General features: G+C 37.1%; 1 protein-coding gene across 5 annotated transcripts in view; it reads right to left on the reverse strand.

Moving 5' to 3' along the window:
• The window catches only part of CNTLN (centlein), a 189,861-nt gene that overhangs the window by 150,241 nt on the left and 24,622 nt on the right, over positions 1 to 14,998 (reverse strand). For 4 of the 5 annotated variants that reach the window (XM_065860629.2, XM_071801724.1, XM_065860630.2 and 1 more), the window contains one exon: positions 7,162 to 7,246. In XM_065860629.2, coding sequence (XP_065716701.1) covers positions 7,162 to 7,246 — 85 coding nt within the window. Of the gene's footprint in view, positions 1 to 7,161; positions 7,247 to 12,757; positions 12,978 to 14,998 lie in introns of all 5 variants that reach the window. The other variant, XM_071801725.1, reaches the window with a different exon arrangement.

Consider the following 14,998-nt stretch of genomic DNA (forward strand, 5'->3'; position numbering starts at 1 on the left):
AAGATTCTTTAAAGCTCATTCTTAAGAGGTTCAAGTAAAATGGTTCTACTGAGAATCAGGCCAGAAATATGAGCAGCTGACTTCACCCTGCATGTAGGGAATATGTAATTACTCGTTCTACCACTAGTTGGTCTTGCTCTTGAATTCTCACCCGACCCATTGATTAAGGAGTGGTCAAACACTACAATCTATTATAGACACTATGTTCCCTTTTACCCTCTTCGAACTTGTCTAATGCAATTAATTTTGTGTCTTCAGCAAAGTCTGCTGTCTTAATCAGACCACCTGATGGAATTCCTCAGTATGTGAAGATGTGGTGGAAATAAACTGTGCCTTCATGTCATGTATCAGTCAGTCTTACAACTCCAACACCTCACCTTCACTAGCAGCAAAGGAACCATCTCCGACCAATAATCTGCTAAGTCACAGCACTGACAAAACGTTTTTATGATGCGCACCATTCCGTTCTACTGAAGCTGCTCCTTACAGCTACACTGTATCGCATTCCTTCTCTCATCCACTAAGAACAAAGCTCTACTATTCTTTTCACTTCTTACAACATTCTACAAGGCTTTGTAGCCATTCTGCTGGTTCCTCCTGCTGCACAGGGGTAGTGCAAGCGCTGCCACCAGCTGCATTTCAGCATTGATAAGGGAGCCAAATACTGTTTCTGGCAGATGTGCAATAGGTTTGCTATCTCTGAAACAAGGAATACAGAAGCTCCTTGCCCTGCAAGGAGGCAATACTTAGAGGCAGTTTTACACAAAACAAACAAACACACACACCTCTAATTTGGAAATGAGGCAGCACTGGGGAAAAAAAACTGTAGCTTCACAATAAACCCAGCACCTCTTCCAGTACAGCATGTATTGTAGTAATGCATCTGCAAGATGTAAAGAGTAACTGGCAATATAATCTGATAATCTCACCACAGCTCTAAAACCTCACTTTAACCACAAACTTCTCCAAGTAAGTCCCCTTTCCTCTTTTTTCTAGTGATTCTCTGCGCTGGGACAGACTGGATTTCTACAGGACCTCTAACACAGCTCTCCAAAGTGGCACTGTCCAATACTCTGATACGTTCCTCTCAGCAGCTACATTCCGAAACTCTGGAAAGCATCAGCCCAGCCCAGACAGCAGAAAATCCAAAGTGTCTTCTTAGCTCCTATTCTCTCTGTTAATTCCAAATCAAAACCAACAGTATGCTAAAATGGGCTTTTCACTTCATTGAAGAAGACGATCTTCATGGAACTGGGTATTTTTTTTCTACACTTTATTCTTCAGCAAGGCCTATAGAAGGTGTTTGGAGTGAGTTAGCCTCTGTCTCTGGACGAGTGCATGACTATGTGAGATCTGCAGGAAATGATGCCTACTAGCATCTACTCCTGACACAGCAATATTTCATTACACTCACATACATCAATGCTGCCAGATCAGGTGTAGTAAATAAAGAACAGCTGTTGCTATGATCAACTTTTCTGACAAGCTCCTTCCTAAGTGTGGTCAGCAGATTCGTAAGGGCAAAACCTAATCTCTAAGGGCACGGCATGATTCTTTCTGCTACCTAGTCCTTAAGAAGCAATGATTTTCTTGAACTTGAGGAAATTTGCCTGTACGTATGCAAGAAGTCATGATATATGAAAAGATTCTTTCCCAACAATGTCCTTAAAGAAGTAATAAAATCCAGCTACACTCTTACACTCTACACTCTTAAAACTACACTGACTTTAAAATTAAAACATTGTGTCACTAAGCAATCAGATAATGCACTGAAGACAGGTAAGAAGTTAACCTCTTCTACAGTAAAAACAGTTTCCTAAGGCTTTAGAATCCATTTTTAATCTCAAAAAGAAACGCTATCCCATTGTAACCCTAATTTGCTACATGATAACTATTCTTACCTGGACTGAACAAGAAATTTCTCAAACTAGACTGCAGCTCCCCAGAGGATGAATGGAATCAAAAAGATGACCTCCCCCTTCTTTCCAGTCTTGAATATTGAGCTCCGCTAACATAAGAATCGAGCATTTCGAATCAGTGGAACGGGCAGAGGACAAGAAACACCAGATTTCTTAGTGTGTTTTTTTCTGTCTAATCAAGTGCAGCTACTATTTCAGGCTATCTTTGTAGAAACACCACTGACAACACGAAGGCCAACTGCAGACTTGGCTACCTAGGCAAATTAAAGAAAAGATGAAGCATGGATTTACAGTAGACATGCAAAAACACCCAATATACCTGCTCTTTTGCAGATTAAGTAGGAAAACTCCTTCCTCAAAATGGAGTAAGCTACCTCACAGAAACATGTTTTCGACTTGCAAAGAAAGTATTCCTAGTGGAAATCCACACAAAAGTACTAATGAGCTGAAAAGGTACACTGTAGTTTACAGCTTATTAATTTCTTCAGACAATCAAGCCCACAGGTATTAGCCATAGGCATCATACCACCTACCTCAGGTAACCTTCTATCAATAAACCAGAATCAGCAGCTTTCAACTATTTGATTAATAAAAATATTTTCTTCCTCATCTTTCTCACTCAGACCAGCTCCTTAACAAAACTTCCTCCCCTTAATTCTGTGCAAAAACAGCAAGGCACAAATACATACGAATATTCACTGATGCAGTTCAAAAGGGCTACATAAAACAGGTTTCATGAATGAAGGCTTATCCCTCTTCCAAGGCACAACTTGAGTAAAATGATCTTTTAGGAGGTGGTTAAAAATAAGAGTGTCAGTGTCCTCAGATATTCTTCACTCACAATATCTATAAATCTCATTCACTGGAGAAACTTTTTTTGCAAAGAGTTTATAAACTTTGCATAATCTCATCACTACTGACACATTCATCCAAACTCCCTATTACTGAAATTATCCTCATGTTCCTCATTACACAAGAATAATCAAGGTTACATGCTACCAGAAATAAAGTGTTTAGATGGCAATAATGTGTGTATACATTTGTCTTAATTTAATAACAGCATTTTATTACAAAGAAAAACACGATCAGCTGAAGGTACAAAAGTTAAGAAAAATTTATTAGTGTTAATTAATGCTTGAAGGTAGAATTATGCTTCTTCCAATTGGACCCATTAAAGAGGCTTTAATATAGATTTGCACAGCAAGCTGAAGATTTTCAAGTGCAGATAATGAGGCAAGCTAGTACTATTTTAACCCCTCTGGAGTATAATCAGTTGGTAAGGTTTTGAAACGTTACAAGGTCTAGGACAAAAAGATTAGCTTTAGTTCTTCCAGATCAAAATTGAAACCTAATTAATTAAGAATGTTATGGTACACTGAAAAGGTTTACTGCTACTTTTTGCATCTTTAATTTCATCTTCTAAGGAAAACAGGTGAAGATATTACAACTTATCTATTGCATGAATGGTAAAAGGCTGACTTCCCTGTTCCCACATAATCCTCTAAACTAATTCATTAGATTCAAAACTTTTAATGCATTCTTCCAAAAAATTCACCTTATTTTAAAAGGAAAAAAAGTAGCAGTGATCTATTTGTGACATATGCAAATATTATAAATTTAATATGTCAGGCAGGAAATGTTCCCAAAGAAAAGGGAGAAAGAATTAAGGTATCTGTAGCAGTCAGCCTTCAGAATAATAATTAAAATTCTAGGATAGCAAGTTATCCACTTAAAGGCAGTAGTTAAAAATTATTTAACTTCCAGCTCACAGAGAAATTATGTATATATGGCAAGGATATATCACTACTGAGAAAAGAGTTTTGAACCAGTGTGTAAACCAAAAATGACAGCAGTAAGATCATCACAGCAATATAGCCACTAACCTCAAAGGAGTAAGATTTTTAGGACACAGCATTTAGAATATACGTTGTATGCAAGATGAGGCACAGCAGTGACTATCAAGACCAAAAGTTACCAATGAACCAATTATAGAGACAAGAATTAAAAAAAAAAAAAAAGAAGAAGAAGGAACAAAGGGAAAAATGCAATGGAAAATTCCAGTACAATATATTTTGTCCTTACTTTATGTGCAATAACAGATGAAAAAACAACGTATTTTTCAATAAATACTATATTTATTTGAACACTTGAATGGCACATTTTAAATGCTCTACATTATTTCATATTTAAAATGTGTAAGAAATATGTAGCTATGCAATAAACTAATGGGAATAAAAAAAAAAAGTCATGCATTTATCTAAAACTGAAGGCTCTAACATTATAATTTAGGAGAAGTGCACAATAGACTGAAATACATTAACAGTTCAATGCATGTAACCTGATTCAACGATACTAGACAGAAGTAGTTTTGGAAAACTCTGATTTACACTGATTATTGCCTTGAAAGTCGCAAGTCCCATTCTCATCAATATTTGGGCACTTTTTTCCCCATTTTCGTTACACAAAAATGACTAAAGACCACAGTGCTTCTCAGTCATAAGTTTCTAAATTAATCATTTTAGTTGATGTTCAGTAATATCCATTAAAACTGAAACTGTTCAAACAGCTGAAATATCTCATTACAAATCAAGCTAATTTAGATCTTCATTAAAATAACTACATGCATCTCACCCAGGGTGTAGGGAATACACTTTCTTATTTACAGTAATTTTAAAAGGGCTCTTAAGCATGTCAGGACAAAGGCCAAGCAGAATACAAGAGAAGACTGTCTCATGTTCTCTTTCAAGGGATTTGTTGTTGTATCTGGCAGCATACATACATACATACAAGTTGAATTATGAGATACATAATTTATTTTTTTCCCTTAGTCAGCATGGATTCATACAATCAGCTCTTTGGTGGCCACCCAGAAATTTCTCGTAAATAAATACTCTATGACAAATTATACTGTTGCAAATGATATCTCTGCATGGTGCATGAAGCGGAGGGAAAAGCAACAAAAGAGATGACTGGGTAATCTCATCTTCCTAGACGTAACAGATTGGTAGACTACAACACACAGCCTTGAAGTCTCACTGTCTATACTTTACAGAAAACAACATTCACTGTCATTACTGCCAAAACTAACTGTTTCATAAGCAACCTATTTGCATGTTAATGACACAAATAATATATTTTTCTCCTTAGATGAACAAAGAATAAATCCAGAAAAACAAAATAAATGACAATGTTACTTACTACGCTGTTCTCTATGCCAGCTCCAGTCTCTGATTACCAAACCTACTGAAAATACTCCAAAACCTCAGAAAATTATCCCCCTCTTGTTTCAGTCCTGCGCCATCCAAGCCAATGGATGTGGCAAGAAGGTCGGAATGGCACCACCTTTGTAATACAGCTTTTGTACACAGCATTGGCCATTGGCACCATCTGGTGCCCTTCACACTCCCACCCCAAGTCAATGATACTCTATGGAAAGATAATTGGAAGTGCTGCATTACAACATGCATTAAAGTTGTGAGGATCATAAAAAAAGTAGCTTCTGTCCTGCTCATCTGTTAATTTTTCCCGTTCTGTTGACAAGTCCTGTTTTCCCAGCTGCCACTTTTCCTTGGTTCTAGTTACACTTGGCAGCTTCTCTCCACTTCCAGATGGTAACTGCATCTCACTATCAATTTCAGATTTCTGATCAATTTCAGTTTCTGAAACTAATCTAAAAACCACAGAGAACAAACTCATGGAGGTGCACACTATAGGTTCAGAATCTGCCACAGCAAGCAGCCCTTCTTAAAAAAACATTGCTGTACACAAATTCTTATAAACTTCTTACAAAGTTATTTTCTGTTTCAGCTAACGATAAGGTAGAAATGCAGGAATAATCATGCATTGCTTGTTCATACAAATTATAAGCACGTCTGCACGAGACACATTACAAATCACACCTACAGCCATGAGGACACAACAACACACAGAAACTCCAGACACAGCTGTAATACAAAACAAAAGGATGAATAACCTAATTTCAGTGGTGTTTCTCATCAGGCAGAAGGTGTATCAGAAGTAGGTAAGCTCTGGAAACCTGAATTCACACCAGTGGCTACACAACTTAATTCAAGAAAGACCCTAGGGAGGGCCATCAGAAACATGAGGAAATTCACTAATGATCTGCATAATGGGGCAGAGTGCACTTTCCGAAAGTTTCTTGATGACACGAAACCGGGAGGAGTGACTGATATGCCAGAGCGTCAGGCTGACGTTCTGCAGCTGGACAGGATGGAGAATGGACTGAAGGGAACATCATGAAATTTAATAATGGGAAATGAAAACTCCTGCATCCAGGCAGAAAAACTGCACACAAGCTTGTATGCTGGGGTCCATGCACCAATATATGCCAGGGGCTGCCCAGCTGGAGAGCAGCTTTGTGGGAAAGGACCTGGGGGAGCAGAGGTGGTGGATCAGATGACCTCGAACCTCTACCATCCAGTGATTCCACGAAAAATCATGTATCAGACAGCCTTTTATCCCCAAGAACTGCAGGATATAGACATCTGAAATCACATCTTAACCTCTGTCTGTTTTTTTGCTATCAGCAAAGAATTCTTTTGATTTTTAGAAAATGGGCTCGTACTTCCTCAATTTCACCAATGGCTTGATTCAATACATGGTGCGTTTTTTGTTTTGTTGTTTTCTTTTTTTACTGATACACAGCACCCAGTTTTGAGTAAGCAGTTCAATACAGAATTCACATGATGCAATATATGTGATATTTTGGATTTGTCAGTATTGTTTTATAGTTCATGTTTACAGTGAACTTACTAAAAACTTACAGTTGAGTGTAACTAAAGCACATAACTGTATTGTTTTTAGGATACTACGTTTAGTCCTCGTGACTGTAGAAATGTTTTATTTTTGTGTTTGTCAGGATGGCAAAACTTTCAAAACCACAGCTACATTAAAAAAAAAAAAACCTAAACAAAGTCAGAACTCTTCTAAATCAAAATCCAAGTTTAGGTCAGTCCATTAGGCAAAATAAGGCAATGAGCTGATAAACCTTTTCAGAAGAAGTTTCATCTAAAATCATAGGAGCTTTTTAGGTGAAAAAATCAACTGTTTTAACAAGTCAGAAAAGTTTAATTAATACTTTATCAGGAGGTTATCACCTCTGAATCACCTGCAACTTTCACCTTAAGACACAACAGCAAACTATTTTCACATTTTAGGAAATATAGATTTGATGTTGAACGCAGAAGTTTTCTTAATTGCTCTGTTTAGACTTAATACAAACCTGTTCTAGGGTTTCTATTTTGCTGTCTTTGGCTTGCAAAATCTCTAAAACCCTTCTGTCCTTGACTTCAGCTTTCTGCTTTTCTCTGGAAACAAACAAAAAAATAGACACTTTATTAGTCATAATTTGCAGTTAATCATTTGAATTTTTCATGTCCTGATAATGAATGTCATTTTAAAGCACAGAAAATTAAATTATCTGAAGCTGACAGGCCTTGCAGAATTAATCAGGGAGCATATGGCAAGTGACAGCAAATTACATCTGTAAACAGCTAACACAACTTTGTTGAAAAAGGAACAGAAGCAAGAGGTCTTAAAATCTATTTTTAAACAGATAAAATTATTTGTCTCATTCTTTGCCAAATACAGAAGATGTACCCGCCCACAGACCGAGCAAATGCTTTTTTCCCCTTCTTGACAATGAAGATCCACTAAGCTGCTTGGGTTTGTGAAGTCCTCTCAACTACATGGGATTTCTGTGTCTAAAACAACACTTTTGAACACAATGGATAAACATTTTACTATCTTTCACATGGACAGAAGCCATAACTTTTACCAGGGTAAAAAAGAGCTCAGAAGCTCAGGTAATGGGGATGAGAAGATCCTCTCCACGTGGTTAATAAGCACAGGGCTATAAACATCTCTGCAACACATCACAGAAAACCAGCTGATTAGCACTTTGTTTAACAAACCACCTCATTTTGTTTCTATCCTGCCTCTTGACTGAGTTTTAAATGTTGATGCTCTTACTAACTTCTGGTTTAGGCAGAAACAAAACAAATGCTGTAACAGTAAGGATACACAGAGATTCCTTAGCGTACAACAGAGTTCCTATCATACATCTGTGACAAAACTTCTAAATAATGTATAATCTCTAAAACCAGCCAAATACTTCAGGCATCCCCAGCACCACCGGGGGCAAAGAAGCAGAAATTCATTCCGTTACCCCTGCACTCACAACACAGTAAAACTTTCATTAAGCCATCTCTAGAAGCCAGAGAATCCTACTTGCACAACTTCTGCTCTACCAAAATGGGGAAGGGAAGGGAAGGGAAGGGAAGGGAAGGGAAGGGAAGGGAAGGGAAGGGAAGGGAAGGGAAGGGAAGGGAAGGGAAGGGAAGGGAAGGGAAGGGAAGGGAAGGGAAGGGAAGGGAAGGGAAGGGAAGGGAAGGGAAGGGAAGGGAAGGGAAGGGAAGGGAAGGGAAGGGAAGGGAAGGGAAGGGAAGGGAAGGGAAGGGAAGGGAAGGGAAGGGAAGGGAAGGGAAGGGAAGGGAAGGGAAGGGAAGGGAAGGGAAGGGAAGGGAAGGGAAGGGAAGGGAAGGGAAGGGAAGGGAAGGGAAGGGAAGGGAAGGGAAGGGAAGGGAAGGGAAGGGAAGGGAAGGGAAGGGAAGGGAAGGGAAGGGAAGGGAAGGGAAGGGAAGGGAAGGGAAGGGAAGGGAAGGGAAGGGAAGGGAAGGGAAGGGAAGGGAAGGGAAGGGAAGGGAAGGGAAGGGAAGGGAAGGGAAGGGAAGGGAAGGGAAGGGAAGGGAAGGGAAGGGAAGGGAAGGGAAGGGAAGGGAAGGGAAGGGAAGGGAAGGGATGGGAAGGGAAGGGAAGGGCCCATGAGTCTCTAAATCGGATCACAAATATGGTAGATATGTGGGCAATCATTTTTCTCCACTATTATGTATGGTTGTGTATTCTACTGTTATTGGTGATTTTAAAGGCTAAACTACATTGTCCCCACACACCATGCAATACCATGTTTTTTTCAATAAAGCTCTGAGACTGCTAAAACATCTATTCTGATCTTGAATAAATAAAGAATTAAATAAAAATGGCCTGGAATTTAAAGCAAGGTTTTTGGAAACTGAGGTCTCAAGGCATAACTCTAAGCAGCACTCCTATTGCAAATACAGCAACACAAATGTGTTGTAGCATTGGAAGAAAACTAAGAATAACCTAGCTGAAAATATTTGTATTTCAATTACATTTAGCTAGCAGAAACTAAAATACAGGGACCTTAAGCAGCTGTATGGCATTAAAAAAATCTCCTTCCATAAAGAAAATAATTCAGGAGCTGTAACGAGCAGGGAAAAGTGAAACTATGAATATTCAACAAGTATTCCAAAAGACATTTCATGTCTGAAAGGTATTTAACTCAAACAGAAACTTAACAGAAAAATACACATCAGATCCTGACCTCAAAGCATCTGAGCACCTGTACTCAGAAGCATCACAGAATTGTCATGATAGGTTGCTAGGAATACATGAACAGTGAAATACACAGTACAGCGAATTTTTCACAGTTTCTCTTCGAGCATCTACTAAAACTGAACTAAATAGATTGTAATTACAGAGATCCACACAAATATGAAGTAATCAGGTTTTAAAAAATGGTAAAAGACTTTCTGATAAGCTTATAAAACTTTGTACTAAAAGATGTTGGGCAACTCTAAAAGCTAGGAATTCCTAAGGAAAAAATGTCTGCAAATAGATTATTTCTATAATACTTACCACAAAAGTTTGTGCATGTTGCTGAAACAGGTATAGTGTTCATGACAAGTACTGCATGTTATTCCACAACTCAAATGGACCAAAAACTGTTCTGGTAAAAAACTACCAATGCTTCTTCACACTTAATTACTTTGCTGTGGGGTCTTTAACAGTTACCAACAATTAACATTTTTCAAATATAATAGTTGCATAACATAAAACTCAAATATTTTGAGAAGGTCTCTCTCTCCCATAAGCGTGTTACACCATAATCTGAGGAAGTGACGGACCTATGTCTAAACTGTAATTATAGCACTCCATGTTTCCTTATGCCTTAATTACAGGTAGAGAACTGAAGAATTTAAGATCAGACACATGCATAACTGCTTGATCTAAAATTTTAAGAGCTTCAGAAGACAAAAAGCAGAACAGACCTTTACTACAATGTACTTAGAATAGTAATGTGTAGACACAGAAGGAATCATACAGTACAATATATACAGACATAAGGCCCACAAACCAGCAGAACAGCATTGCCTGCAGCCCTCAAAAGTATCCTGACCTTCACTGCTGGCTGACATGTCCTATCCATTCTTCATTCCCACAGTGATGGGGGGATTTTCAGCTCATATTACTTTATATTTCTACCTAAATTTAACCATCGCTCTAACCACTTATTCTATAGCTACAATCCACAACATGCCACTGTCTTCTCAAATCCTCCAATCACTACCTCCTATCACAAAACCAACCTTTTTAAAAACAAGGTCAAATCAAACACAAACACTGGATTATTATCCCCTTAACTCAGCTATGCAATCACCACTTGAAAACTTATACAAACTTGTTTTCTAGATTAATTGATCTGAAAACCAAAGGGTCCAGATAGATTCCCCAAATCAAGGCTCAAAAGAACACTTAAGTTGTAAGGTTTTGTTTGGTTTGGGTTTTTTTCCCTCGTTTTGTTGGGGTTTTTGTTTGTTCATTTGCTTTTGGATTTTGGTTGGTTGCTTTTTTGTTGTTGTGGGGTTTTTTGGTTGTGTGGTGGTGTTCTTTTGTTATTTTTTGATGGTTTTATTATTTGGTTGGGTTTTGTGGGGTTTTGGTGGGTTTTTTTGGTGTGTGTTGGTTTTTTTCCACTTTTGGGGTGGTTCTTTTGTTGTTGTTGGGGTTTTTTGTTGTGGTTTGTTTTAGGGCTTGGTTTCTTTTGTGGGGGTGGATGGAGAGGGGTAATAATTATTTTAAAGAGAGCATGGGAAGAAAGTGAATAAACCAGAATAGAACCAAGCAAAAGAACAAACTGCTCTGGAGAACTAAAAAATAGTATACAGAGCTAATTCGGGTGTACTATTGGTAATCAAGAATTTATAGAGCCCTGTGACTTTATGACAGAGCTGCATGAAAGAGGTCTGAAAAATAAAGTCTGGGATTTGAGAGAAAACACAGACCTTCATTAAACCAAAAGATGCGCCTGTGACACAGGCACACACTACGCAATGGTTCAAAGTGCATTTCTAGTTAAATGCAGTGTTCTCCCTGTCTATTCAATCCTTGGTCAAACAGCCCTTTGAACAAAGTTTTCAAGGTATGAAGTTTAACAATACAGATCTATCAGCATCATAATGAGTGGGAAAAGTAACTTCAAGTTTTTTCAGCTTTCTGAGGTTTTCTTCCAGACAGTCAGGATAGCACAGGATGCAAATAGTAATGCCCCCAAAACCAGTATCATCAGTTACCACCCATAGCTAAAGAAAAAATCCTAATTATCAGAATTTAAGCACACAATGGATACTGTCAAAAGCCTAAAGCATAAACTGAAACCTTCATCAGCAGCTTCTCCTGGTGGCATAGAACGACTTCCAATGTTCATTACAGGGCATTTCCCTACAGACACTCAAGGTAGCATGACTGCCTGGCCCTTACATATCATATTTGGATCTGCTGTTTCACCTTGAAATGAGATTTGACAAGAATTGCAGCAATCTTCTCTTTTTTCAGAGGAGTAACAAGTATTACGAAAAATCTTCAAACAACTTTATTAATTGAGTCGTTATGCATTCACAATATATTTTTTAAAATCCACTGGAATATGGGGGGGGAAAAAATCTTCAGGCACTGTCAAGAAGCTGATGATGATCAATGACTGAGACAAACTCCTGTTTAGCTAATTAGAACCACTGATGAGCAATAATGATGTGAGCTAAGAATATTTGCAGACTTCTTTAGGATGAAAAATGGAGTGAAGAGAGGCTGTCAATTTGTACAAGTTTTAAGCTCCGATCAGTTTTCCCATGTGTACTACCTATTTTAAATGTTTAACACAGATGTATTTAGCTACAAATATTACAATATAGAGTATTAGCTTCCCACAAAAATGAAAAAACTGAGGAAATAGTCTTAAGCTTAACATTTTTCCTGTGTTATGCTATACTTTACACAACAGGACAGGGTAATGTTTTTGAGGTTTGGCACATTTTTAATAGCTTGTCAAAAATGAAACATTAGACTATGAGGAAACATTTAACTATGAATGAGGTATGAAAACAAAATATGCACAACAAAAACCTTAAGATTAAAAAAAATGGTTACAGTTTATAAAATACCATGCTTCTTTAAATCTTCAGCAAAAGCAGTCTGAAGAAAGTGTCTTGTACCTTACCACAGGTCCTAATCAGTCAAGCAATTAACCATTTGTCAAGGAAAAAGTGATCCAGTGTTGTATATAATTGTCATTTTTACATCAAATAAAATAATTTTAACTACTAAATTGAATTTGCTGTTTAAAGGCTTAATGGAATACGTCCTTTCAATTTTACAAAACAGTAGGATCTTAAAAAAAAAAATTAATGTATCTACAAATTTGGTCTTAAATAACATTAAAAGTTCTGGTTACGCTGAAACCTGTGCGCTGTGTGGTAAAAGAACAGAGGCCATATTTTAACAGTATACCTATAAAACTACAAATGAACTGTTTCTATTTTTTTTTTTAATATATTTCTTTGAATATAAAGAGATGTAGAACCAGAAAGGTTACAAAATATCAGCTTCTGTGATAAAGCACTTAATTTGATTATCGTCTCTCCCAGTTTTCAAATATCCAACTATTTTACAGACAGACTTACAGAAGTGTATACATTCAACGTCGGTATAAATAGCAGATGAATCACTCATGTGCAAAGAGAAGTTGTAGAGTACACATTGTCAATGTTACTGTAAATATGGCACCAATATTGTAATTCACTGTGTACAGCCACAGCCCTGTGGTGGTGCAGTCAGTGGTCAGCAGACACAGAGCCCACGCCTCAATCTTCCAACTAGAAACACTACTGTGCTGCTGTGTACCTATTAAGACAAAAAATAGAGCTAAATAGTTTTTTATTTAATAGGGTTTATTTTCACCTCAGATTCTAGAAGATTCTTATACTTCATCATAAATTATAATTGATGCACATTTTTCTTGTCATACTTACAAACAGTACTTTTAGAAGATTTACACAGCATGAAGGAAAAAGTCTAAATCAATACCACACATTTTGCACTTTTCTAAGACAGCAGTTATTTTCTATAGCAAAATTGCAGATGCCTATTCATGTTTCTTTACAAAAATAATTTAAAATCTAATTAAAGAAAAATTGTGACATGAAATTATTTCCTTAGTAAATTATTTATCTAGCCATTCTGTGTTCCATGATATGTACCAAAATGGAAATGCATCTTTACAGAAATGTAATTTTTCTCACATCTCTAACTCCATAGATTTAATTCCTTACATGATTTATTAAGGTCTCTTCTTTTAAGCAATGTACATAAAATACTAAACATATTTTTACACTAGAGTAGTAAAGAAAACACTGACATTCTTCCCTAATAATTTTGCAAACATTTTTCATCTAAAATACACAAGTCTTACAGTGTTCAAAATATCAGCACTTCAGAACAGACTGCTTTAACATCTGCACATCACCAGGATTTCCCCCAAGGATTTTTAAATGATGCCTGCCTGTGCTGAATAAAGTGCTAACTTGCACCTTGCATTTCAAACTGTGTCCTGAGCAGCCATCCAGTTGGTACAACACCAGCTGAATTCCCAGAGGCAACTGTTCAATCAGGCTTGACTGCAATTATCATGTCAATATTTTGTGCTCCGATATGCAGATATGCACACATGCAAGCTGCATAATACCTTCTTCTCCATGGAATGTTGACTTATGTTCAATGTTCTGAGAATTTTTAATGAAACAGGATATTAAACTTTCATCAACTGTAGAAAATCACAATTATTTGACCTTAGATAGAAAGGTTGTACTCTTATGCTCTATTATTCTGTCCACTTTGAGTGATAATAACTAGGGAGTCCACTTTATTTTAAACTCATAGTGACAAAACAGTTATGGTCTTTAAAAATGTGTTAGCTCTTGTTTACTTCTGTCATTCTCTTTCCTGTTAATTTGTGCAAGAGTGAAATGGCAAGTGGTTTAAGAAAGCTTCTGCAAGCTATTTATCATCTCTTCAAAATATGCCAGATAGAGTTTTTTAAATTATTTTTCAATTAACATCAGTCATCTATATTCCTCATTCATAAAGCACATTCACTTATCCTTTTACATAAAAAGTACTTGTCATTTTTAATACATCCGCACATCATCAGTCAGTGAAGAATCTGTGTCCACCTGTTTGATATTTCTTTCACAATTTGCTATTCACAGGATGCAGTAAACCACAGGGTAAGATCCTGTGATTACCTTTCTAAAAATTATTTGCTTATTTCTGATCGCTTGGTCTTCAGTCATGCTTTTGTTAGTTTGCACACTTTTAGACAGATGTAACTTCCCACTAAGAACAATAGCAAAGCTCTCTCAATCACTGACACTAATATTCAGGTTGTCACTGTTCCTCAGTGGCCTGAAATGATAAATCCATGCTTTGCTCTTTGGTAAGACTTGCAAGACACAGCACACATGGAGTTCAGGTGTGGAAAAACATATACATAAGGCAAGCTTGCCAAATGTCACTACCTGCAAAATTATCATCTAGGGCAATACAATCCCCGTTTACATCTACCAAATCTAGAATCACTGCCACAGTTTGATCACTAATGGATCCTGCTACATCTCCCTTCCACAAGAAAGGAGTCAGCTAGAAGCCCTAGAGGAAAATTAGAGTCAGTTGACCTGTCAAGATTTCATGTATTATAAGAGAAAAGGCTTAAAGGAGAGCTCTCGAAGTTTACAAAAATATTTCAGAACCTTTCATACTCTCCTCTGAACCCAAATTCTATTTAAGTTTACACATGCATTTACCTGTGAAAGGTACTTCCTAGCACTTTTTTCAACTCATCATCAAAAAAAAAAAGGAATGTTTCA

The sequence above is a fragment of the Patagioenas fasciata genome, chromosome Z (assembly GCF_037038585.1).
Source record: "Patagioenas fasciata isolate bPatFas1 chromosome Z, bPatFas1.hap1, whole genome shotgun sequence".
Lineage (NCBI taxonomy): Eukaryota > Metazoa > Chordata > Aves > Columbiformes > Columbidae > Patagioenas > Patagioenas fasciata.